Genomic DNA, 22,278 nt, shown 5'->3' on the forward strand with positions numbered 1-22,278 from the left:
CAGGCGTCCGCCACCACGCCCGGCTAATTTTTTTGTATTTTTAGTAGAGACGGGGTTTCACCACGTTAGCCAGGATGGTCTCGATCTCCTGACCTTGTGATCTGCCCATCTCGGCCTCCCAAAGTGCTGGGATTATAGCCCAGTCTTTTTTTTTTTTTTGAGACAGAGTCTCGCTCTGTCGCCCAGGCTGGAGTGCGCTGGCACAATCTTGGCTCACTGCAACCTCCACCTCTTTGGTTCAAGCAATTCCCCTGCCTCAGCCTCCCGAGTAGCTGGGATTACAGGGGCATGCCACCACAGCTGGCTAATTTTTTCGTATTTTTAGTAGAGACGGGTTTTCACCATGTTGGCCAGACTGGTCTCGAACTCCTGACCACAGGCAGTCCACTCGCCTCGGCCTCCCAAAGCACTGGGATTACAGGTGTGAGCCACCATTCCCGGCCTGATTCAACTTTTCAAAAGATTATATTAAAAATTCAGGGCCAGGCGCGGTGGCTCAAGCCTGTAATCCCAGCACTCTGGGAGGCCGAGGCGGGCGGATCACGAGGTCAGGAGATCGAGACCATCCTGGCTAACACGGTGAAACCCCGTCTCTACTAAAAAAAATACAAAAAACTAGCCGGGCGAGGTGGCGGGCGCCTGTAGTCCCAGCTATTCGGGAGGCTGAGGCAGGAGAATGGCGTAAACCCGGGAGGCGGAGGTTGCAGTGAGCTGAGATCCGGCCACTGCACTCCAGCCCGGGCGACAGAGCGAGACTCCGTCTCAAAAAAAAAAAAAAAAAAAAAAAATTCAGGGCTGGGCAGAGTGGCTCACGCCTGTGATCCCAGCACTCTGGGAGGCCGAGGCGGGTGGATCACGAGGTCAGGAAATCGAGACCATCCTGGCTAACACAGTGAAACCCTGTCTCTGCTAAAAATACAAAAAATTAGCCAGGCATGGTGGTGGGCGCCTGTAGTCCCAGCTATTCGGGAGGCTGAGGCAGGAGAATGGCGGAACCTGGGAGGCGGAGCTTTCAGTGAGCCGAGATTGCGCCACTGCACTCCAGCCTGGGTGACAGAGCAAGCCTCCGCCGCCCCCACCAAAAAAAAATCAGAATAATGTGCCCTTCTCAGTCACGTAACAAATACTACTCTGTCGAGCACGCACCGAGTGGTGATTGACAACAGACAAGTCCATTTAAAAGTCTTGCTGAATTCACAGTAGTTTTCTGTCCCTGTGTGTTTTCTTAAAACCTAGAAGTACAACTGTTGTTGTGTGTGGTAGGTGACAAAGTGTGTTAATGTTAAGGGGTACTCATGTTCCCACCTTGGGTCCTGTGCTAGGTGGGAGGGTGGAGCCCAGATCCTGCTCTTGCGAGATGAAGTGCACACGGGCCCAGGGACTGGGCTGCTGCCACTGTCAGTCAGCATCTTGGCCACCTGCTAGGGGCTTCCCTCGGGATCGTGACAGAGGCCTCAGTCAGCAAAGCCATAGTCTTTCCTCACCCCATCCTGGCATTTTAGGCAGGGGCCATTTCTGTAAGTGTTTTTTGTTTGCGTTTGTTCCATACTAAGTAATATATGTAATAGCAGAAAGTGTGCAAACACACACGTACTCTTGGAAGCTGTGTGGCATAGGAGGAAGCCCCCTGTCTCTCCGCCCACTTCGTGGCTGAGAAACAAGGAGAGCCCCCCACCTTGGAGAGCCCCCCACCTTGGAAATGAGGCGCTCATGGACTGTGCCGGGAAGAGCCTGCAGTGCTGCAGCAGTCAGTGACCGATCCCTTCCCACCCGCTCTTGTGAATGTCGGGGAGGACCTGGGGCTTTGTGGGAGCCTGAGGACAGGCTGCAGGGGGCAGCCCCTGCCTGCAGTGCACCCTTTGTGGCATCTCAGATGGGGTGTCCCAAGCCCAACTCCAAGAGGATCTTGTGAGGATTTCGTGCTCCCCCAGCTGCGGTGCTGTTTAGGAGGGAGATGCCGTCCTGAACCCATGTTTGGTTTTTTTTTTTATTTTTTTTATTTTTTTTGAGACGGAGTCTCGCTCTGTCACCCAGGCTGGAGTGCAGTGGCCGGATCTCAGCTCACTGCAAGCTCCGCCTCCCGGGTTCACGCCATTCTCCTGCCTCAGCCTCCCGAGTAGCTGGGACTACAGGCGCCTGCCACCTCGCCCGGCTAAGTTTTTGTATTTTTAGTAGAGACGGGGTTTCACTGTGTTACCCAGGATGGTCTCGATCTCCTGACCTCGTGATCCGCCCGTCTCGGCCTCCCAAAGTGCTGGGATTACAGGCTTGAGCCACCGCGCCCGGCCCTGAACCCATGTTACTAGATTCTCATCACATCCCTTGGCTGTGGAGCACCAAGAACCCTCCTGGCTTCCATGCCTGGGAGAGGCTTGGTGTGAGGTGCCACTTGAGCCTGCTCTGTGCCCGGCACTTCTCTGTGTGGGTCCTGAGCCGTGCAGCAGCCCCTGAGAGATGTGTGGTGAGCTCTGAACCTGGGGGCAGTGGTGCCATGAGCCCTTCCTTCCCAGGTGACCCCAAAACTTGAGCAAGGGTAAAATAAAGCAGAGGTGCAGATGACAGCCCTGCTTAGGCTGGGAGTGGGCCATGTGGGTGTGCCTCGAGGTGCAGTCCCTTTGCTCTGAGTGGGAGACGGGCCTGGAACATCAGCTGACTGAAAAGCAAAGCATCTCCACTCAGGAGCATCCTCAGAGCATGTGCTGAGGGTGGTGAGCAGGTTTCTGTGCAGTGGCCTGGGGCATGAGGACGGCGGCCCAGAGCTTTGGCAAGCCTGCAGCCCAGTAGGTACCACTAGATGTGGCTTCACTGCAGTAGTGATTTTATTATTAAAATTGCTGGTGCAGTATGTTTTCAAACTACTCAAATGTGCCACCCCACACTCCAGCACTTTGTGTTTGTGCTGCAAATGTCACAAGATTGACAGCTCCTGCTGCAGGTGACAGGAGTTACAGGTTCTAAGCCAGGGACAGCAGGACCAGATCTGCTATCTCAGAAAGAATGGTAGTGTGGTAGCTCATGCCTGTAATCCCAGCACTTTGAGAGGCCAAGGCAGGAGGATCACTTGAGCCTAAAAGAGTTTGGGACCAGCCTAGGCAACATAGTAACAGGGTCTCGCTCTGTGGCTCAGGCTGGAGCACGATGTCATGGTGTGATCTTAGCTCACTGCAACCTCTGCACCCCGGGCTCAGGTGATCCTTCCACCTCAGCCTCCCAAGTAGCCAGGACTACAGACCAGGACTACAGACATACACCATCACACCCAGCTAATTTTTCTTTTTTTTTTGAGACGGAGTCTCGCTGTGTCTCCCAGGCTGGAGTGCAGTGGCGTGATCTCGGCTCACTGCAAGCTCCGCCTCCCGGGTTCACGCCATTCTCCCGCCTCAGCCTCCCAAGTAGCTGAGACTACAGGCGCCCGCCACCACGCCCGGCTAGTTTTTTGTATTTTTAGTAGAGAAGGGGTTTCACCATGTTAGCCAGGATAGTCTCGATCTCCTGACCTCGTGATCCACCCACCTCGGCCTTCCAAAGTGCTGGGATTACAGGCTTGAAATTTTTCTATTTTTAGTAGAGACGAGGTTTCTCCATGTTGTCCAGGCTGGTCTCGAACTCCTGGACTCAAGCAGTGCCCCTCGGCCTCCCAAAGTGCTGGGATTACAGGCATGAGCCACTGCACCCAGCCTCTACAAAAAATTTTTAAAACTTAGCCAGGTGTGGTGGTACACTCCTGTAGTCTCAGCCACATGGGAGGCTGCTGCAGTTAGATAAGCTATGATTGTGCTACTGCACCCCAGCTTGGACTATATTTAGCAAGACCTTGCCTCTGAAAAAACACACACAAGAAAGAATGCCTTTCTTTTAGTGCTCATACTGTGCCAGGCACTGCCTATGTGCTTACTTGCCCTTCTCATATTCCTGCAATTTTTGGAGCATCCCTGCAGGGTAGTATTAACCCCATTTTGCAGATGAGGAAACTGAGGTACAAAGATGTAAAGTAAATGGCCCAAGGCTGCTCATTCAAATGGTGGAGACAGGACCTGTACCCAGGAAATCTGGCTTTGGAGCCTGTGCTGCCACCTTTATGCACAGGGAAAAAGATAAGACCTTTAAAAACAGAGCAGAAATGTAGAAGAATGTTGTCTAATCTTAGGATGAGAGATCCTCTTAAGCGGACAGAAAACCCAGAATTTATAGAGGAACAGACTGACAAATTCCCCCCACCCCCAGCTTTTTATTTTGAAAAATGACAGCATTTAAAAATGTGATCATTATTAACATTTTACCGCATTTGCTGGCTCTCTGTCACTGTCTCGCTCTCACATATGTTTTTTTCAGCAGTTGTAGACACACTGACACATCTTCCCAAGCTCTTCAGCAGGCATCTCCTGAGGACAGGCACATTACTCTACACACCCGTAACACCAGAATAGCACCCAGAAAGGTCGGAAGAATTTCCTAATATCATTTAATAGCTGACCCATAACCACACTTCCCCAGACATGCCTGAAAGGTCTTATAGAGCTTTTTTTGTTTTCCTAGATAAGGATGGAACAGGGTCCAATGTGATACCTTTTCCCCCATGACGTAGACTTACTGTAGGGCCAGGACCCATTTTCCTGTAGAAGGCCCGAGTCCTGGAACCGTGGGCTGGCTGGTGCTGGGTGTTTTCTCTCTTGTTCCTTTCTCCCTTGTGGGGTCTTTGAACTGAACTGTGATCTGGAAGCTCAGCAGGAACACCCCGTTCCTCCACAGGACCACGCCCTTAGTGCTGTCAGGGGCATGAGGACCAGGTCTCCCCATTGTGAAGGTTCCTTTCCTTCCTCTGTAATTAGTAAGTGGTCTGTGGGGGTGATCATTCCACACCCTCAAAATAAACTGCCCACCACAACTGTTCACCTGATGGTTTTAGCGTCCATTAATGATCCTTGCCTGAGTTGATGATATTGGGGTTGTCAAGGTGGCCGTAAACCCCACAATCTTTCTATAAGTATTAGCCAGTGTTCTTCTGTTAAGAACAGCATCTCCCCACCTCTTATCTTTAGTGTCGCCCTTGTGTCATGGATTTTGTTGTTCAAATGTTATAACCAGTTACAAAACTAGCAGATGTAATTACATTCTGGGTCATAAAGCAGGAGAAGCTGCTTGCAGTGCACATGTGCCGGATACATGCTTCACATGCCCGCTGTACGAAGAGCTCCTGCAGATTAAGGAAAAGATTTGAAAAACCCAAGAGAAAAACAGGCCAAAAAAAAAAAGAAAAGAAAAGACAGGCAAAGAGTAGGATCAAGACAAATGAAAGAAGAGGAAATGCTTTGTGTTGTTGACGAACATGAAAAGGCGCAACCTCACTAGTAATCAGGGACATGCCCATCAGAAGAGCCAGGGGCTGGTTCCCCGGTTGGAAGAGCAGACTGCTGGCGCACAGGGTGCATGAACATCCTCACCCACTGCTGGTGGAGAGCAGGAGAAGGGATTGCTACAATCAAGCTGGAAAAGTAACTGGGCGTTATCCATTCACATGAAACATTCACATGCCTTGAGAAGAACACACCATAGGCACACAGTATCCATTTCAGCCTTGCTTGTAGTAGCTAAAAAAGAAGGAAGTGACGTGAGTGTCCCTCAGCAGGAGAAGGGTTGAAGAATGGACAGAACATTCATACTGTGAGATGCTATGAAGCCAGGCCACTGGAGCAAGCTAGAGCCAACCCAGTGGCCTGGGGAGGGCTCCAGGTGCCCCTGACTTGGCAGTTTGGTGTGAACTGCAGTGTGAGCAGGAGCTGGGGGGACAGTTACTCAGGACGCACCCGTGTTAAGGAGAGGGAAGAAGGCATGCGGCCCAAACAGCGGTTTTCTGAGCATGTTGTGAATGTTTTCATACCCTGAAATACAATTGAAAAAAGATTGGCATAGTGCACATTTATACTAGTCACAGCTTGTTTTCTTCCTTTGTATCCCCTCAGAGTCTGACTCAGAAAAATTTGCTCTCCTCATTCCAATGGGGAACAGTCTTCTGTTTCTTTTTATAAAGTAATGTATCATCTGTAAATATTTCAGAAAACAGGGTGATGTACACTTACTGCAGAAAAACATAAAAGAAGCAAAAGAAGTCACCAGTAATTCTAACCAGAGGCAGGCAGCCACTGTCACCATTTCATCATTATTTTGATATTTTCTTGCATTTTTTTATACAGGTCCATACAATTTTGTTACATAAAAATTTGTATCTGACTTTTTAAAAAATCAAGTGTTATGCCAGTCATGGAGGCTCACACCTGTAATCCCAGCACTTTGGGAGGCTGAGGTGGGAGGATCATTTGAGGCCAGGAGTTTCAGACCACTCTGGGCAACATAGGGAAATTCCGTCTCTACAAAAAAAAAAAAAAGAAAAAAAATTAGCTAGGCATAGTTGACACACACCTGTGGTCCCAGCTACTTGTGGGGCTGAGGTAGGAGGATCTCATGAGCCCGGGGGGCTGGAGGCTCCAGTAAGCTGTAATCTTGCCACTGCACTCCAGCCTGGGGAACAGAGCCTGTCTCCAACCCCTCCATTCCACCCCCCAACACCACATACACACACACACACACACACACACACACACACACACACACACACACAGAGTCAAGCATTGCCACCCACCTATGCTAGGTAAGAGTTGTTTTTTTTTTGTTGTTTTTAAGTCAGCTCATGTTTAATTGTGACATTTGCCCCCCATATTTAGTCTCTTAAAATGACAGGAAAACACCAACCAATCACAGGTTTAATGAGTTTAATAACTTTACCTCTCAGTTCCTATTTGTAGCACCCAATATTCCTTTGAAATATGAAACAGACCTGTCAGTGGCCAGCAGTGAATTTCTGCCCGACGAGCAGAGCTGAAAGTTCAGGTACTCTGAACATTGTGTTGCAGTGGCACTTGTCCAGAATTGGTACCTTCCCATAGTTGGGGGACTTTAAATGTACCAGTGAAAATCGCTTTTTCCTCTTCAAGGGGAAGAAAGAAAATCACTCCTCAAAACACAGCAGATCTGGCTGTGAGGTCTTTCCTTTTGTCTCTTCAGGCTGGTAAAAGAGTCTTTGCAAAAATTTATATTAAGTTAAGTTATTTATTTTTTCGAGACTGGGTCTAACTCTGTTGCCTAGGCTGGAGGACAGTGGCACAATCTTGGCTCACTGCAACCTCCACCTCCCAGGCTCAAGCGATCCTCTCACCTCAGCCTCCTGAGTAGCTAGGACTACAGGCATGCAACACCAGCCTCAGATGCTTTTTTTTTTTTTAGATGGAGTTTCACTCTGTCACCCAGGCTGGAGTACAGTGGTGCAGTCTTGACCCACTGCAGCCTCCTCCTCCCGGATTTAAGCAATTCTCCTGCCTCAGCCTCCTGAGTAGTTGGGATTACAGGCACGTGCCACCACGCCCAGCTAAATTTTGTATTCTTAGTGGAGATGAAGTTTCGCCGTGTTGGCCAGGCTGATCTTGAACTCCTGACCTCAGGTGATTCGCCCACCTCAGTCTCCCAAGTGCTGAGGTTACAGGCATGAGCCACCGTGCTTGGCCTCTCAGGTGCTTTTAAACTTCTGTCCACTAGACTCTCAGCCTGTCTGAATCTTTTTAAAAATCGCTGCATTGTTACCTGCACTTGTCTAGAGTGCCCCTCGCAGTGCAGCACCTTCGTACATCTGCAGCTGCACTTCCAGAGCTGTTTTCCACACCTCCTCCACATCAGTCCTGCAAAATTAGTGCAATGATTTGAACACTTTATTGCATCTTCTGTTTATAAAAATATTTTGCGGCCGGGTGTGGTGGCTCACGCCTATAATCCCAGCACTTTGGAGGGCCAAGGGAAGTAGATCACCTGAGGTCAGGAGCTCCAGACCACCCTGGCCAATATGGTGAAACCCCGTCTCTCCTAAAGATACAAAATTTAGCTGGGTGTGGTGGCAGGCACCTGTAATCCCAGCTACTCAGGAGGCTGAGGCGGGAGAATCACTTGAACCCGGGAGGCGGAGGTTGTAGTGAGCTGAGATCGTGCCATTGCACTCCAGCCTGGGTGACAAGAGCGAGACTCCGGCTCAAAAAAAAAAAATTTTTTTTTTTGCTTTTGTGGCCGGGCACCATGGCTCATGCCTCTAATCCCAGTACTTTGGGAGGCCTTTTGTAAAAAATATAAAGACAAGTGGAAGTGCTGGTGCTGCTGACAGGGAATTAATCTCATACTTGGAATGTATTTTAGAGACTCACTGGGCTAGAAGAGGCAGAACTCTAGCTCATGGGACTTCAGCTGGGCTGCCTGCTCAGTTGTAAAAAGAGAACAACATGTTTCAATGTTGAAAGTGTAGGCGATGGGTCAAAGTTGTGAGGAAAAGGTGCAACACAGCATAGGGCCGTACGATGCTTCACATTCTAAGGCCGGAGCCCTCTCCGTCCCACCCTGTGGTGGTGGCTCACCTCCTGCCCCCACCCTTCAGGCCATGGGAAGGCTGGAGATGCCGCGAGGCGCAGGAGCCCCTGGCATGGCACCAGCCCACACCGGGGGTGTGGCACATGCTGGTTGCGTTCCTCTCCAGGGAGGAGCTGCTAGAAAGCAGAGCCAAGCCCACAGCTGCTGTTGCTGGTCAGAGCTAGAGTGGCGTCAGGGGCACTCCCAGGGTCTTAGAACATGGCCAGATGGGACAAAGCCAGGAGGCCAGATGGGGGAGATGCTGAGGGACCAAGTCTTCCAGGGGAGAGCCTTCGTCCTGTCCACCATTGTGCCCAGCACAGAGCTCGTGGATAGACAGGTAAACAAACTACTCTCAAGTACCATCTATAGTACTACAATACCGCTATGTCACCAGCCTGGTGTCGAAAGGCCATTTTCAGCTGGAATGACAGCCATTCCCACCCCCATCCTGGGGTAATCTGTTTCCCTGCGCCATGCATTGCCCTCAGTCCTGTGGCTCTCTCTGCCACCAGCCCCTCTGCCGCCTTCTCTCCCTCAGCTTTTCCCTGGGGAGGAGAGGAGCAAAGTCACTGGGGAGCTCTCAGACCAACACCCTGACCTCTGGAGATGGGGCAGAATCCCTGGGCCTCTGAGCAGCCCTCAGAGGGTCCCAGGGATGTAGGCTGGGTCCTACGCCAGTCCAGACTGCCAGCCGTCACCTTGAGGCAGGATGGGGCAGAGACTTCAGTCTGCTTGCCCTGAATGCACTTAGTAAGCCCTCAAAAAAATAATGTGAAATGATGACTTAGAGGGCCCAAGCTCCAGCCTGGGATTCTGGAGTCCTGGGCCCTGCCCAGACTCTGTCACTGCTGGGCTGTGTAACTGCAAGCAAGTTACTTCCCCTCTCTAGGTGTCACTGCCCTCATCTCTAAAAGGAGAGGATGAACCAGAACACGAGTTCTGAACCTGGAACCCATGGCGGGGATTAAGGGGACCCGGACCTGCTCAGAAAACACCTGTGTGTTCTTCCCGGCATGCACTAGCTTTTCTGGAGAGCCCACAGCCTCCTAGGGCTGTGGTAATAAACCATTGTAAACAGGGTGGTTTGAAACGACCTAAGTCTGTTCCTAGCTGGCTGCAGTGGCTCACGCCTGTAATCCCAGCACTTTGGAAGGTCAAGGCCAGATGATCGCTTGAGCCCAGGAGTTCTAGGCCAGTGTGGGCAGCATAGTGAGACCCCCACCTCTGTTTTTTTTAAAAAAAGAAAGTAGAAAAAATAGCTGGACATGGTGTTGCATGCCTAAAGTCCCAGCTACTTGGGAGGCCGAGGCAGGAGGATTGCTTGAGCCTAGGAAGTCGAGGCTGCAGTGAGCTGTGATTGCCTGGGTAACAGAAGGAGACCCTGTCTCAAAAACCGAAAAGTTTCTTGTGCCACAGTTGTGGAGGCCAGATGTCTGAGATAAAGGTGTGGGAAAGGCCACGCCCCCTCTGAAGGCACTAGGGAGAGATCTGCCCCACACCTCTCTCCGTGGCTTGTTGATGGCCGTCTTCTCCCTGCATCTCTTCACATTGACTTCCCTTTGTGTCTGTCGATGTGCCCAAATTCCCCCCTTTTAAAAGGACACGAGTCATACTGGATTCAGGGCCCACCCTACTCCAGTATGACCTCATCTGAATTACATCTGCAACAACCCTATTTCCAAATAAGGTCACATTCTGAGGTCCTGGGGGTTAGGACTCAGGACTCTCCAAGGTCCTCCCTATCTCTGAGGTCTCTTAGAGGGGAGGTGGAGGGACCAGCCCGGGAATCAAAGCCGAGCTGAGGGGGAGCTGCTAAGGTTTCATGGGCTGATCACATCTGCCTGGATTTCCGACATGAAGAGAGCTGGTTTCAGTAATCCCAGCGTCCACTCTGGCTCTCCCTCGCCCAATAGGAACAGCTCCTTCTGTTGCTCACCCACTGCATGCCAGGTACCATGCGGCCCTCCATGCTCACAGTGCTGGCCTGCACAGCACCTTTAGCTGGAAGCTGGGTGATCCCTGATTTACAGACAGACCTGAGATTAAGGAGACCGTGGCTGATCACCCACTAATAGGGGCCAGAGGCTGAACTTGAATCCAGCTTTCTCAACTCCAGGGTGCGCTGTGCCTTTCAACTTGGGGCCTGCACAGATTATTTTGCCTATGACTTCTCTCAAAAGACTGGCCCAGCCAGGGCCCATCTCTCTTAGGCCTTCCTCCCCACAAAGAGGCCAAAAGCCCCAGAAGCACAGTGCATGCTCAGCAAAGACCTTCACTCATTCACTCAGGGAATCTTGGCCATTTTCATGTACCTGGCAAGGTTCTGTTGTGGGGGCACTTGCTGACAGTGGCAAGTGTTAGATGATGTTGAGTATGGTCACTGAGATGCTCAGCCTCCCAAGGAAGGGATGCTTCAGCCACGGTCCAAATGACCTCAGGGACAAGCAGGGCAGAGGCTCGGGAGGCATTAACGATGGATGGGGATGGAGGTGGGTCCTGGGGAGGGGGTCAGGTGAGAGCAAGCGGGTAGTCAGGAGCACACGGGACGTTGGAAGAGAATAAGGGGTTTGGGTGCCATTCTCCACCAGCTGGAGAGCCATTGCAGGGCTTTGCTGAGAGGTGACCAGGTTATGGTTTGAAGAGGTCCACCCTGGCTGTAAAGGAAATCAGCTGGCATTGGTGGTGACGGAGGCTGGAGATGGGAGACCCATAGGAAGCTGCTGTGATGCTTAGGCCCAGGAGGATGGTGGCTTGCCTTTGAGTTGGAGAAAGGAGCTGGTGATGGATTTGGGCCACATTTAGGAGGCAGCGCCACCAGGACTGACACGGATTGGGCTGGGGGAGTGGCAAGGAAGGAAATGGAGGGTGATACTAGCAGGTTTTTGGCTTGTACAGCCTCAGAGCTCATGTGTTGCCACTGAAGATGGGGGATGCTTTAATGGAGCTGTTGGGGGTGGAATTTAGGTCCATGGCTGCTGCTGCAGCAACTCAAGTTGTCTCGGGACAGCTGCTGGGACACTTAGGGAGGACTGTGGCCTCGCTGGGGAGGCGTCCTGAGTTCTCTCCCCTGCCTCCCCGTCTTCTCCTCTGATTCCCTAAGCTCCGACTTGGATAGCCTGCTGGACACCAGCCAGTCCTGAGTGGCGAAGGGGGCTTGGTGTGGCCCCCACTGTCTCCCGGGCTCAGTGGCGGGGGTGTGGCTAGCCCTCGCATCCGCCAGCCTTCCCCGCCGCAGCCTAAGGCCCAGCTGCAGGAAGATGTTTTGCTGCCACCTTGTGGGCAAGGAGGGCCTGTTTGGGAGGGCCAGGGTGGTTCTGGGACCGCACCCGACAGCTGGAGGAAGCCAGAGTCTTCCCCTACACAGCCCGCCACAAGCTCCGGCTTTCAAGAGAAGGCTTATCCATCCTCCCTCATCTCCTCGAAAGAAATCTGCCAGCTCCCTGTGGGCCACATGGGCCGCAGTGGGCACAGCCAAAGTTCACCAGTGGATCAAGCAACACACACCTGGAGGCGACCAGGTCCCACATCCTCAGGACCAGCTTTCTCTTTCTGGCAGGGTCTCACACCTCACACCTGCCCAGGGGTGTTCCCTCTCCCTGTCACGACCCCCCTGGCCCCTCAGCCCCCTGTGCACATGCAAGCAGGGCAGCCGAGGCCCAGGCTAGCACAGGCATTGGGCATAACCAGAGTCAGCTTTTCCTCCTGACGTCCAAGTATTCCACAAAAGGGGGTCTCGAGCCCGGCTTCTGCGCTCTCTGGCTCCAGGGAAGGCTATGTTTGTCCTGCCCCAGGATGCACACTGCGGGCATTTGTGAGAGATTTCCTCTTAGTCCCCCAGAAACTTCCACAGAGCCTCTCAGCCCCTAAGAGGCAAATTCAGTCCGGTGCTTCCGGTGGCCTTAATAAACAGAGACTGACATGAGGGCTTGTGTTGTGGGATTTCAGTCCTGTTCGTGTAATCCCAGCCTGGAGCTTTTTAGGGCTGTCCTAATTTCCTTTGGGCCCAGTAGGTAGTGGCTCTGTGTGAGCACAGCTGTTTGCTGTGTGTCTTTGGAGCAGAATCTTATCGGGCAGAATAGAGACCTTATCTCTGACCCTGGGCTGAACCAATGAGGAAAAGGTGTGTGCCAGAAGCTGTTCTCCTTTTCAGGGTCTTTGACTGGCTTGATGTCCTGAGACATTTATGTGGGAGCAGGTGCCCTTCCCTGTCTAGTTTCTCCGGGTCAGGAAAGCTTTCTGGGGAAAAGGACTAGGAAGGAGGAGGCAGCCAGGTAAGGAAGAGGAAGCTGTTCCGGGTTTGGGAGTTGACCCAGGTGGCACTTTCTCCTTGGACTGATTCTGCAGGTGCAGTGGGACTTACGTGTCTTCTGAGACTGTAAGATGTTCTTCTGGGGACTGGGATTGCTGCCTGCCTTCCCTGAGAACTACACACACGCCCACGTGTGTGTGTGTCTATCTGTGTCTGGCATGTATGCAGCTGGGGCCTTAACCCCCTTCTTTTCCATCCTTCTGTTCTCCCACTGAAAGAGCCAGCTAGGTTCTAAAGTGACCTATCCCCTGTCGGGTACCTTGTCCCCATCCCCTCTCCGTCCCCAGAGGTCGGCTCCCATAGCTGCTGTCCTGTGCTTGCTTCTTATTTATTTATTTCTTGAAACAGGGTCTTGCTCTGTGGCCCAGGCTGGAATGCAGTGGCTTCATCTTGGCTCACAGCTACCTGGACCCTCTGGGCTCAAGCGATCCCCACCTCAGCCTCTCAAGTAGTTGGGACCACAGGCTCATACCACCATGCCTGGCTAATCTTTCATTTTGTTGTTGTTGTTGTTGTAGGGACGGGGTTTCACCATGTTGCCCAGGCTGGTCTCCAACTCCTGGACTCAAGTGATCTGCCTGCCTCGGCCTCCAAAAGCACTGGGATTACAGGCACGAGACATGGTGCCTGATTTTTGTATTTTTAGTAGAGATGGGGTTTTACTATGTTGGCAAGGCTGGTCTTAGACCCCTGACCTCAGGTGATCCACCCGCCTCGGCCTCCCAAAGCATTGGAATTACATGCGTGAGCCACCGTGCCCGGCCCTTTGCTTGCATTTTCATTGGCTTGCAGAATGGGCTTGTGAGTGGGCAGCCTTATTCTTTGGCGGAACAGCCATTCCCTGTTGTGTGTGAGAGAGGACAGATACACGCAGATAGGGAGGTCAAGGCAGAATGCATTTCCTTTTGATCTGCAGCTCAGTGACGTTGGCTGGCTTCACTGAGTTGTGTTCTTGTCTCTCTGCCTGCCTGAGGACCCGCGAAGGGTGCTTCTGCAGGTGCTTCTATTGTGGGGGTGAACATGCATCCCGTACGGGAAGAAGCTGTCTTCACGAACGCTAATAACTAGTCCTATGGAAATACAAACTCACCACCAGGGCCTCTCCAGGCCTGGGAGATCCAGCCCAGGACTTGGGAATTTCCAGTGCTCTTTCTGCAGGGAGCACCTAGGATGGAGAGGCCCTGCCTTCCTTAGGCATTCCCACCCAGCCCCTCAGGAATGTGCCACTTTTATCTCCTACTTGGCTCTGACCAGGTCCATGGAATTCTAAAACTGAAAAGGACACTGGAAGTTGGGCTGTACTGGGGGTGGAGAAAAGTGGGCAGTATTATCTCTTTAAAGGAAATGCAAGCCCCTCGTCCCTTGCCACTACTTAAACTGGTTTCTCCTGATCTGCCGGTGGTATTGAGGCAGCCAATGGTTTCTGACTTTGTGGATGACAGGAAACTGGCTGGTCTTCAGAGCCTGGGAGAGGACTGATGTTTACAATGCAGTGTCAATCACAGCCGGGGAGCTCTTGCCCCCATTCTGGGTGAGCCCTGGGTTTATTGGGTGTCCAGGCAGCCCACAGTCATGAATTGGAAGGGCTTCGGAGCTTGGAGGAGTGTTTTCATTTACAGAACGTCAGGCTCCAGCCAGTACCGCAGGCTACCACTTGATCTCGGCCCATCATCCCGACAGGAGGTGAGACCCAGTGAGCAGCAGGGGCCTGGAGAGGTCCGGGCCTCAGAAGTGAGTCACTCACCCAGAACTGCGGCCGAGGTTATCTTTGATTTCTCTGCTGCCCTTAGGCAGGACGCTTAACTCAGTCCAGACAGATGAGTATCTTCCGGATTTTATAACCTCCAAAGAAGACAGCCTCAGTCATCAACAGAAGCCAACTGTAGCAGCCAGCAGCTCTCGACCTCAGAATGTCAGAGCCAAAAGCTAAGACAAGACCACCGCGCTGAAGCTCGCGTGCTGCAGATGAGGACTCTCCCGCAGAGCCGGCATGGCTGCCTCTGACTTCTCACTCAGGCCTGTCATACTTCGGCGCCTCATGTTGTTCGCTTTTCTGGCTCTTCTTTTGAAGAATAAGAAATGGCCCACTTTTCTCCAAAATGGGGCCCAGTGTGTGGTGGACTGAGGACTGTTATTTAGTTGGCCTGCTCGTAATGACAGCACCTCACCTACCTGCTTGATCCTAGGAGGAGCCCTGGGCTGGAATTTCCTGTTTTCCGAGGGCTCCCGGGGGCTGCCCCAGCAGGCCGGCTCCCCCGCGCCGCGCCGCGCCGACCCGACCCGCCGTTCCCGGGTGTTCCAGGCCAGACTTGCCGCCTCTCTCTCCGGGCTGGGCTGGCTCCCGGCCTCTCCAGGTCTGGGCTTGCCGGCCGCGAGGTGGAGGAGTTGAGGGACTCAACTCGGCCCACACCAGGTGCCCAGAGGCCGGAGGTCCGTGCGCCCCGGCCGCGGCCCCGGCCCGGGCCCAGCCCTGTGCCCCTCGCCATGGGCCTGGCCAGCGCCCGCCGGCCCTGAGCATGGAGCGGGGCTGGCCGCAGGGGGACAGCTGTCCCAGGGAGCGGCCCGCCGTTTGCCGCCGCGCCCACAGCGTCTGCGACTCGCTGGACCTGCACGGCGCCCCGGCCGGCCGCGCGGCCGCCGCCCTGCAGGCCGCCCTGTGCGCCGCCCGTGAGCAGCCGGCGCGGCCGCGGAGCGTGTGCTCGGGCGGCCCCGAGCAGCCGCCCACCGGCGCCCGCGGCCTGCTGTTCGGCCTCCTGCGCCCGCGCCTCGGCCGCCGGGGCCCGGCGCCCTCGGGACCGCCCGTCTCGCCTGCGCCCAGCCCCGCGTCCAGCCCCGCGCCGACCCGGCGCAGCCGCACCCGAGGGGAGCCGATTCCGCGGCCCCGGCCGGCCAGCATGACTTTCCTGGAGGTGAACCGCTTGGAGCTGGCGGCGGCCGAGGCGCCCGGCGCGGGTCTGGGGCGCGCAGGCAGCGCGGGCTTCCTACGCGGCACGGCGCTGTGGAGCAGCCAGCGTTGGCCGGTGCTGCGCGGCGGGCGCGGGCCGGAGGGGCCCCGGCGCGGCCTGGCGGCACTCAGGAAGAGCTTCAGCTTCCGCCTGCGCCGCGGCCAGGAGGTGCGGCGCTCCGAGTCGGGGCTGCTGGCCCGGCCGCCCCGCGCGCGGACCCGTAGCGACGGCGACGCCGGCTCCCTGAGCACCTTCCCCAGCCGCCGCGACCTGCTGGGCGCCGACGCCCCGCGTGTCGCGCCGGAGTCCGGCCGCCCCCGCACCGCCGCCGGCCTCTGGAGGCTGCTCACCAGCCGCTTCCGCCGGAGGGAGCCCGCGCCCGCCGCGCCGCTGTGGAGCCGTCGGGCGGCTGCGGCCCCGGAGCTCCTGCGCGCGCCCAGCGGTAAGGGGGCTGGCCCGGGGGTCTGGGGGGCGTCTGGCAGAAAACAGCTCGCGGGAGAAAGGCCGGGCGCGCCTAGGTGAGGCAGGCTGCGGCGCGCGTCCGGGGCTAGCCGGGTCTGTGGTCTGGCCCGAGTGCCGTCCGCGCCTGGCGTCTGGGGTCTTCGACAGTGACCCAGGAGGACCGCCCGGAGGGTTCGCTCTCGGGTGCGGTCCAGGAAAGGAAGGAGACTCACCAGAGTCAGAGGGCTCTGGGCTAGGCCAGACACCTTTCCTAGTTCCCTGTCGGGGCAGCGTGCTCGCCTCCGGCTGCCCCGCGCTTGAGGTTAGGGACTGCTGTGGACCTGGTCGTCATAACTACTCTTTGACACAAACTTGGGACAGTGCCTCTGGAAGCCAGGGCAGTGCTGCCCAGCCAGAGAGGGGTTCCCAGAGCTGGCCCGAGCACGCATGTGGAACCTGGAGGTGACAGAGATGGGGGCCTGGCTGTCAGACGGCTCTGGGTATAAGGGACCTGCCAGTCAGGTTCTGAGAATGGACTGAAGGGAAGCGAGCCCAGGAGGCGGCCTCCCTGCTAAGGAGGAGCTTAGGGAGGAGGCAGGTGGGGTAGATGCCTCCCTATCCACCTGCCCCTGGCAGAACAGGGCCAGGCCAGACCAGGCTCCTCCCTTTTCACCCGGCTCAGGAATGTGGTGGGTGGCCCCACCCTGCCAGGTTGTGCTGTTCTTACTTGCAGGAGTCTGCCCCCCAACCAGGTGCCCAGCCCTTGGGTCTGTTCTGAGGCCTGCTGGATTGGCCTCTAGCTTGAGCCTAGTATTTGGGCCACAGGGGCACTAGGTCAGGTGTGGCTGGGTGGGGGGACAATAAACCTGCTGGAGCAGGAAGAGAGGAAGGACACAGGGCCGAGCCCAGTGGGACTGAGCCCACAGCCCTCAGAGTCCTGTTCTGAAGACCATCCTCACTCTGCTCCACTCAAAAAGAACCTTCCCACTGCCTCCTAGGGGATCTAGCGGTGAGGGTTGGGGGTCCCGTGGAGGAAGCTGCTGTCCTCTGGCCTGGGCCTGGGGAGGGCATCATAGGCGACACAGGCAGCAGTGGTTGGGACAGGTGTGTGTGCCACCCTGGCCCTGACGGGGCGGCTCTGTCTTCCGCAGACTCGTTTGTGAACAGCCAGGAGTGGACGCTGAGCCGCTCCGTACCGGAGCTTAAAGTGGTGAGTGCGGCCCATGGGCAGCGCAGGTGGCCTGGAGCCGGGGGGCGAGGCTGGGTGCCACGGGCCTGGGCCTTGCTTCTCCAGCTTCTGTCCCCTTCTCTGCTCAGCTTGGCCCTCTCTGCCCTCTCTCCTCCCCTTCAGCCCTGGCCTTTCTCCCTCCTGCCGCTTCTTTGCTTTTCCTGCTGGGTCTTCTCCCTCGTGCCCTCTGACCCACTTACCCCTTCCTCTCCCGCAGGGCATAGTGGGGAACCTATCTAGCGGGAAGTCAGCCCTGGTGCACCGCTATCTGACGGGGACCTATGTCCAGGAGGAGTCCCCTGAAGGTGAGCGTCACGGGCCCAGCCTGGGCCCTGAGGCCGGCCACTCCTCCCCCTCCCGCCCACAGCGGGGGAGAGTTGGGGGTCTCCAGCCCCCTTCCAGTCCTCTTACCTCCTCCATGGAAAGCTGTAGATTTCTTCTTGGCCCCTGGGCTCTTTCTCCACACTTTGGACCTGACTGTGCGCTCTGTCCTAGGGGGGCGGTTTAAGAAGGAGATTGTGGTGGATGGCCAGAGTTACCTGCTGCTGATCCGAGATGAAGGAGGTCCCCCTGAGCTCCAGGTGATGCTCCTGCCCGGGGTTAGGGCCCACCCCTGTGCCCGGAGCCCTTTCTTGAGCTTGCTGGTTGGGACTGGGAGAGGTGGTGTGTCCAGGGAGAAGGGTCCACTTGGGTCCACCTGCCCTGCGTGGGAGTTTACCAGGTCTAGTTGCGGGCGCTAATTTTACTTGGTTTCCCCTAGTTTGCTGCCTGGGTGGATGCAGTGGTGTTTGTGTTCAGCCTGGAGGATGAAATCAGTTTCCAGACGGTGTACAACTACTTCCTGCGTCTCTGCAGCTTCCGCAACGCCAGCGAGGTGCCCATGGTGCTTGTGGGCACGCAGGGTGAGGCGGGGCCCTGCAGGAGCTGGCAGAGAGTAGGAGGCCCCGGGCAAGGACGCATTGGGGGGGATGGGCAGGTGTGAGAAAGCCCCCAAGCCCCCACTGTTTTCCCAGTGCTGACCGGGACTGTCAGTGCTCTCCATCTGCTCATGTCTGAGGGCTTTTGTGCCCACTGAAACCTGCCGTCCCAGTGACTAGCAGGTCCATATTTTTTTAGATGAATAAACATGCTCAGAGCTGAAGTGCTTGCTGGTTTGCACTCAGTGAGGCCATGGCAGGATTGAAATGAGATCCAGGCGCCTGCATTCTTGGTGCTCTGTGTGTTCCACTCACCAGGCCCTTTGCCCACCTGCCCTTAGGCCAAATGCCCCCCACCACACTACTCCAGCTTCTCCGAAAGCTGAGTGACTCCCGCCCTCCCACCTCCAACAGACGCCATCAGTGCTGCGAACCCCCGGGTCATCGACGACAGCAGAGCCCGCAAGCTCTCCACAGATCTGAAGCGGTGCACCTACTACGAGACATGCGCGACCTACGGGCTCAATGTGGAGCGTGTCTTCCAGGACGGTAACTCGGGTGCCGGGCGGGAGTCACTGGCAGCCGAGGCCCCAGTGCTGGTGATTGGAAGGCTCCCAGTGAGCAAGGCTGTATGTCTGGGGGGAGGTGCTAAGCCAGGTTTTTCCCTTCTCTCCAGTGGGTATAATTGACTCTGCTGTCCCCTGCAGTGGCCCAGAAGGTAGTGGCCTTGCGGAAGAAGCAGCAACTGGCCATCGGGCCCTGCAAGTCACTGCCCAACTCGCCCAGCCACTCGGCGGTGTCCGCCGCCTCCATCCCGGCCGTGCATATCAACCAGGTTCGGCCTGCATCCTGCCCCGCCTTGCCTGTGTCCGCCATGTCTGTCTTGCCTCTGTGCGTCCTGCCACTTGTGCTGGCCTCCTGCTCACACCTGTCCACCTTCCTCTGGCCTCCCAGCCTTGCATGTGGCTTGGAAACATTGGTTGGAATTCCATTTAGCCTGCACCATAGCCTTGGCCTCATCCCTGCCCCATGGTGCCTGACCCTTCCCGCTGCAATCCCCACTTCTGTCTGCTCTCCACCATTCCACGGCCTGCATTCCCTACCCCGATGCCCTCTGCTGAAAGTCCTGGGCCACCCACAGATGGTGTGGTCAACGCAGCAGCCACTGCACTTTATCTCTGCGAATGGCCGTCATCTTTCCAAGGCCTGCCCTGGCTGCAGCTGGCGTTCCAGGACAGCCTGGTTGCATTTCAGGGACCCCCCCCTTTAGGGCTGTGAGAAGGCGGCAGCATTCCCACGTGGGAAAAAGGAGGAGGAGGGCTGTGTCCTTCTCACTGTCTCTGAGCAGCCCCGCCTGACACCGACAGAGTGGGACTTGTGCAGCTCACTTCTGCAGTGGTCCGTGTCCCAAGGGGCAGGTTGTGGAGGGGCAGTGGTCCAAGCACCTCTTGTACAGGTTAGGATTCAAGGGAGGCAGCCGGGCAGGCCACACACTCTAGTGAGGGCAGTTGCGGTGCGGGCCACCTGGTTGTGCCGTGCATGTTTCCTGAGTCCTGGAGGAGCTGCCATACCGTTTCTTCTCCATTCTGTGATCTCTGTCTTTTTCTCTTTCTTTCCTTTCTCTGTTCTACATCTACACCTTACTCTGACTGGGAATCGTAGCTCTGTTCTCTCTGCCCCAGCTGTCATGGAATCCCTTTTCCCTGCCACGGGCATGCTAGGAACCACCCTCAGCCTCCCGCAGTGCCCTGGGCCACCCCCGGCTCCCGGCTCCCGCCTCCTGGCCTCCTGCACTCTAAACATACATCCCTGAATGTGAGAGTTTGTCCAGGGTGACCCTCTACCTCCTTCCAGACCACCTGCAGGTTAGGACTCCAGTCTGTTCACTGCCAGGCTCTGCAGCTGATTCTCGCCTGCCAGCCTGTGCCTCTGACTTAGCTCCCTGGTTGGCCAGAAGCACTCTTGCCGGGGTCCCAGGACGAGGGTTTGCTGCCCTAGTGGGGCAGCCCTGGCAAGGTGACAGTAGATCCTGCTGGCCTCTAGGCCAGGTGAATGTTTCTCCCATACCGCCTATAGGGGCTAGTGGCCCCTCTGCTGCCCATGAGCCCTGGCCAGGCCCCCATGAGCACAGGGATTCCTGGCACCCGCCTGGTGCCCGTCCCGCTCCCTGACCCAGAGCTGCCCTCAGCAGCCCTCTCTGTCCTTAGGCCACGAATGGCGGCGGCAGCGCCTTCAGCGACTACTCGTCCTCAGTCCCCTCCACCCCCAGCATCAGCCAGCGGGAGCTGCGCATCGAGACCATCGCTGCCTCCTCCACCCCCACACCCATCCGCAAGCAGTCCAAGCGGCGCTCCAACATCTTCACGGTACGTGACCGCCCTCCTCCCCCGCCCAGCCGCCTTTGCTGCACAGGCAGGGCTGAGCGCCGAGCTCCCAGCCAGGAGGGGCGTGGGCAGCCCCAAGTCAGGAAGACGGCACCTGCAGTCTCTCCCTCAGATACACACGGCTCCTGAGGGTCCTTGCCGGTGCCCTCAGAGTCTTCCATACTGTTCCTCTGCGCCCACAAGGGGCTTCCAGTAGTGGCCCTCACCCTGTCCCTGCAGTCCTCCCTGCCCTCTGCCGCACACACTCACCCTCCCCGCCGCCTTCCTCTCTCCTAGGCCCCTTTAGGGTGTCTGTCAGCTTGAAGGTATCCTTGGACTCACTTGGCCTAACTCCCCTGACCCCCTTTGATTCAACAGCTAATGAACCGGCGGCCGGAAGGCTGTTTGCCCAAGGCGACACAGAGGGTTAGCTGGCCCAGCTAGAGTCAGAGCCCAGGCCTCCCCGTCCGCCTTCCGGCTCTTTTTCCGTTACCCCACTGCCGAGGGGAAAATTCATGCTTTCCACCCACCGCTGTGATTGGTTTAACAAAGGCTTAGCCATCTTTTCCTGGGCTTCACCACGCTGCCTCGTTCCTCCCTCTCAGGTTTGTCCTGTCTCCTTGTGAGCTCCTCACTCACCCCTCACAAACCTCACACCCCACACCCGGGGGCTGTTGTGCTGGCCCGGCTGAGGGTGGCCCCTGGCTCTCAGGCCCCAGGGCCTGCTGTTTCTCCACTCCCAATGTGCGACACACAGAGCCCATCCAAACCCTAACCCTCCAGCCGGGCTTGGCTGGATGTTCCAGGAGTCTTGGGCCAGACAAAGGTGGGTGAACCCCCGTGTGGGTTGTCACGAGAGTGCCCGCCCCTCCGCGTCACTCCATGCGCCTCTTTCCAAGAGCAGGGCTTGGCTTGGCTCTCAGCCTGGGCCTGAGTGCGGCCGGCCAGGCCAGATCTCCGGACCCTGCCCGGACAGAGCTGGCGCTTCCAAGCCCTGCTCACTCATCCTCGCCTCTGCCTGCCCAGCTCACTTCTCCCTCCCTGCTGCCTGCCTCCGTCCCGAGCCCGCCACCTGCCCTCGCGGCCATCCATGCTAACAGAGCCTCTGTGCTGACGGCTCTGCCACACATTGCAGCTGCCCGGCCCTGACCCTGCCTAGATGCGCAGCTTCTCCTTTCTGTCCATGGCCATTGAGAAATTAGAGCGGGGAGGGGGGCTGCTCGAGCCCACACCTGCTGCTGCTGCTGCTGCGGGGCCCTTGGGTGCCTCTGTCCACAGTGACTGCCGCCAGGGCCTGGGCACCCTGCTCCCTGGCATCATGCCTCAGTCATCCTCTGTCTCAGTTCCATTCTTAATCTCCCCTTCCCCTTGCTGGCGAGCTCTGTAGCAACCCCAGGGCACCCCCTGCCTTCCCCTGCCCTGCTACCCTCTCCTCCACCCTTGCCCAGCCCCCGGCCTCCTCCCTTGGCCCCGTGCTTCCTGCCATTCTGTGCTCTCTGCTGCCTGCCTCGACTGTGCTGCCCTCCATCCTGGCTGCTCACGGCACGGCCTTCCCTCTGGCCCTTCCATTCTCTCCATCCTCACAGCGGCGACCTTATATTTTCTTTCCATTGTTTCCGTGGTGACCTCACTT

At 56.4% G+C, this 22,278-nt stretch overlaps 1 protein-coding gene across 10 annotated transcripts in view; it reads left to right on the plus strand.

Annotated features, from left to right (window-relative positions):
* Positions 1-22,278, plus strand: part of AGAP3 (ArfGAP with GTPase domain, ankyrin repeat and PH domain 3) — a 56,912-nt gene that overhangs the window by 11,867 nt on the left and 22,767 nt on the right. For 4 of the 10 annotated variants that reach the window (XM_077997726.1, XM_028846478.2, XM_028846479.2 and 1 more), the window contains exons 1-8: positions 14,012-16,138; positions 17,289-17,347; positions 17,583-17,670; positions 17,861-17,946; positions 18,126-18,267; positions 18,697-18,831; positions 18,990-19,117; positions 20,490-20,648. In XM_077997726.1, the coding sequence (XP_077853852.1) occupies positions 15,268-16,138; positions 17,289-17,347; positions 17,583-17,670; positions 17,861-17,946; positions 18,126-18,267; positions 18,697-18,831; positions 18,990-19,117; positions 20,490-20,648 (1,668 nt within the window). In that variant the 5' untranslated portion in view covers positions 14,012-15,267. Of the gene's footprint in view, positions 1-14,010; positions 16,139-17,288; positions 17,348-17,582; positions 17,671-17,860; positions 17,947-18,125; positions 18,268-18,696; positions 18,832-18,989; positions 19,118-20,489; positions 20,649-21,023; positions 21,251-22,278 lie in introns of those variants that run through there. The other 6 variants (XM_015135295.3, XM_028846480.2, XM_015135298.3 and 3 more) reach the window with 3 other exon arrangements.

The sequence above is a fragment of the Macaca mulatta genome, chromosome 3, assembly GCF_049350105.2.
Source record: "Macaca mulatta isolate MMU2019108-1 chromosome 3, T2T-MMU8v2.0, whole genome shotgun sequence".
Lineage (NCBI taxonomy): Eukaryota > Metazoa > Chordata > Mammalia > Primates > Cercopithecidae > Macaca > Macaca mulatta.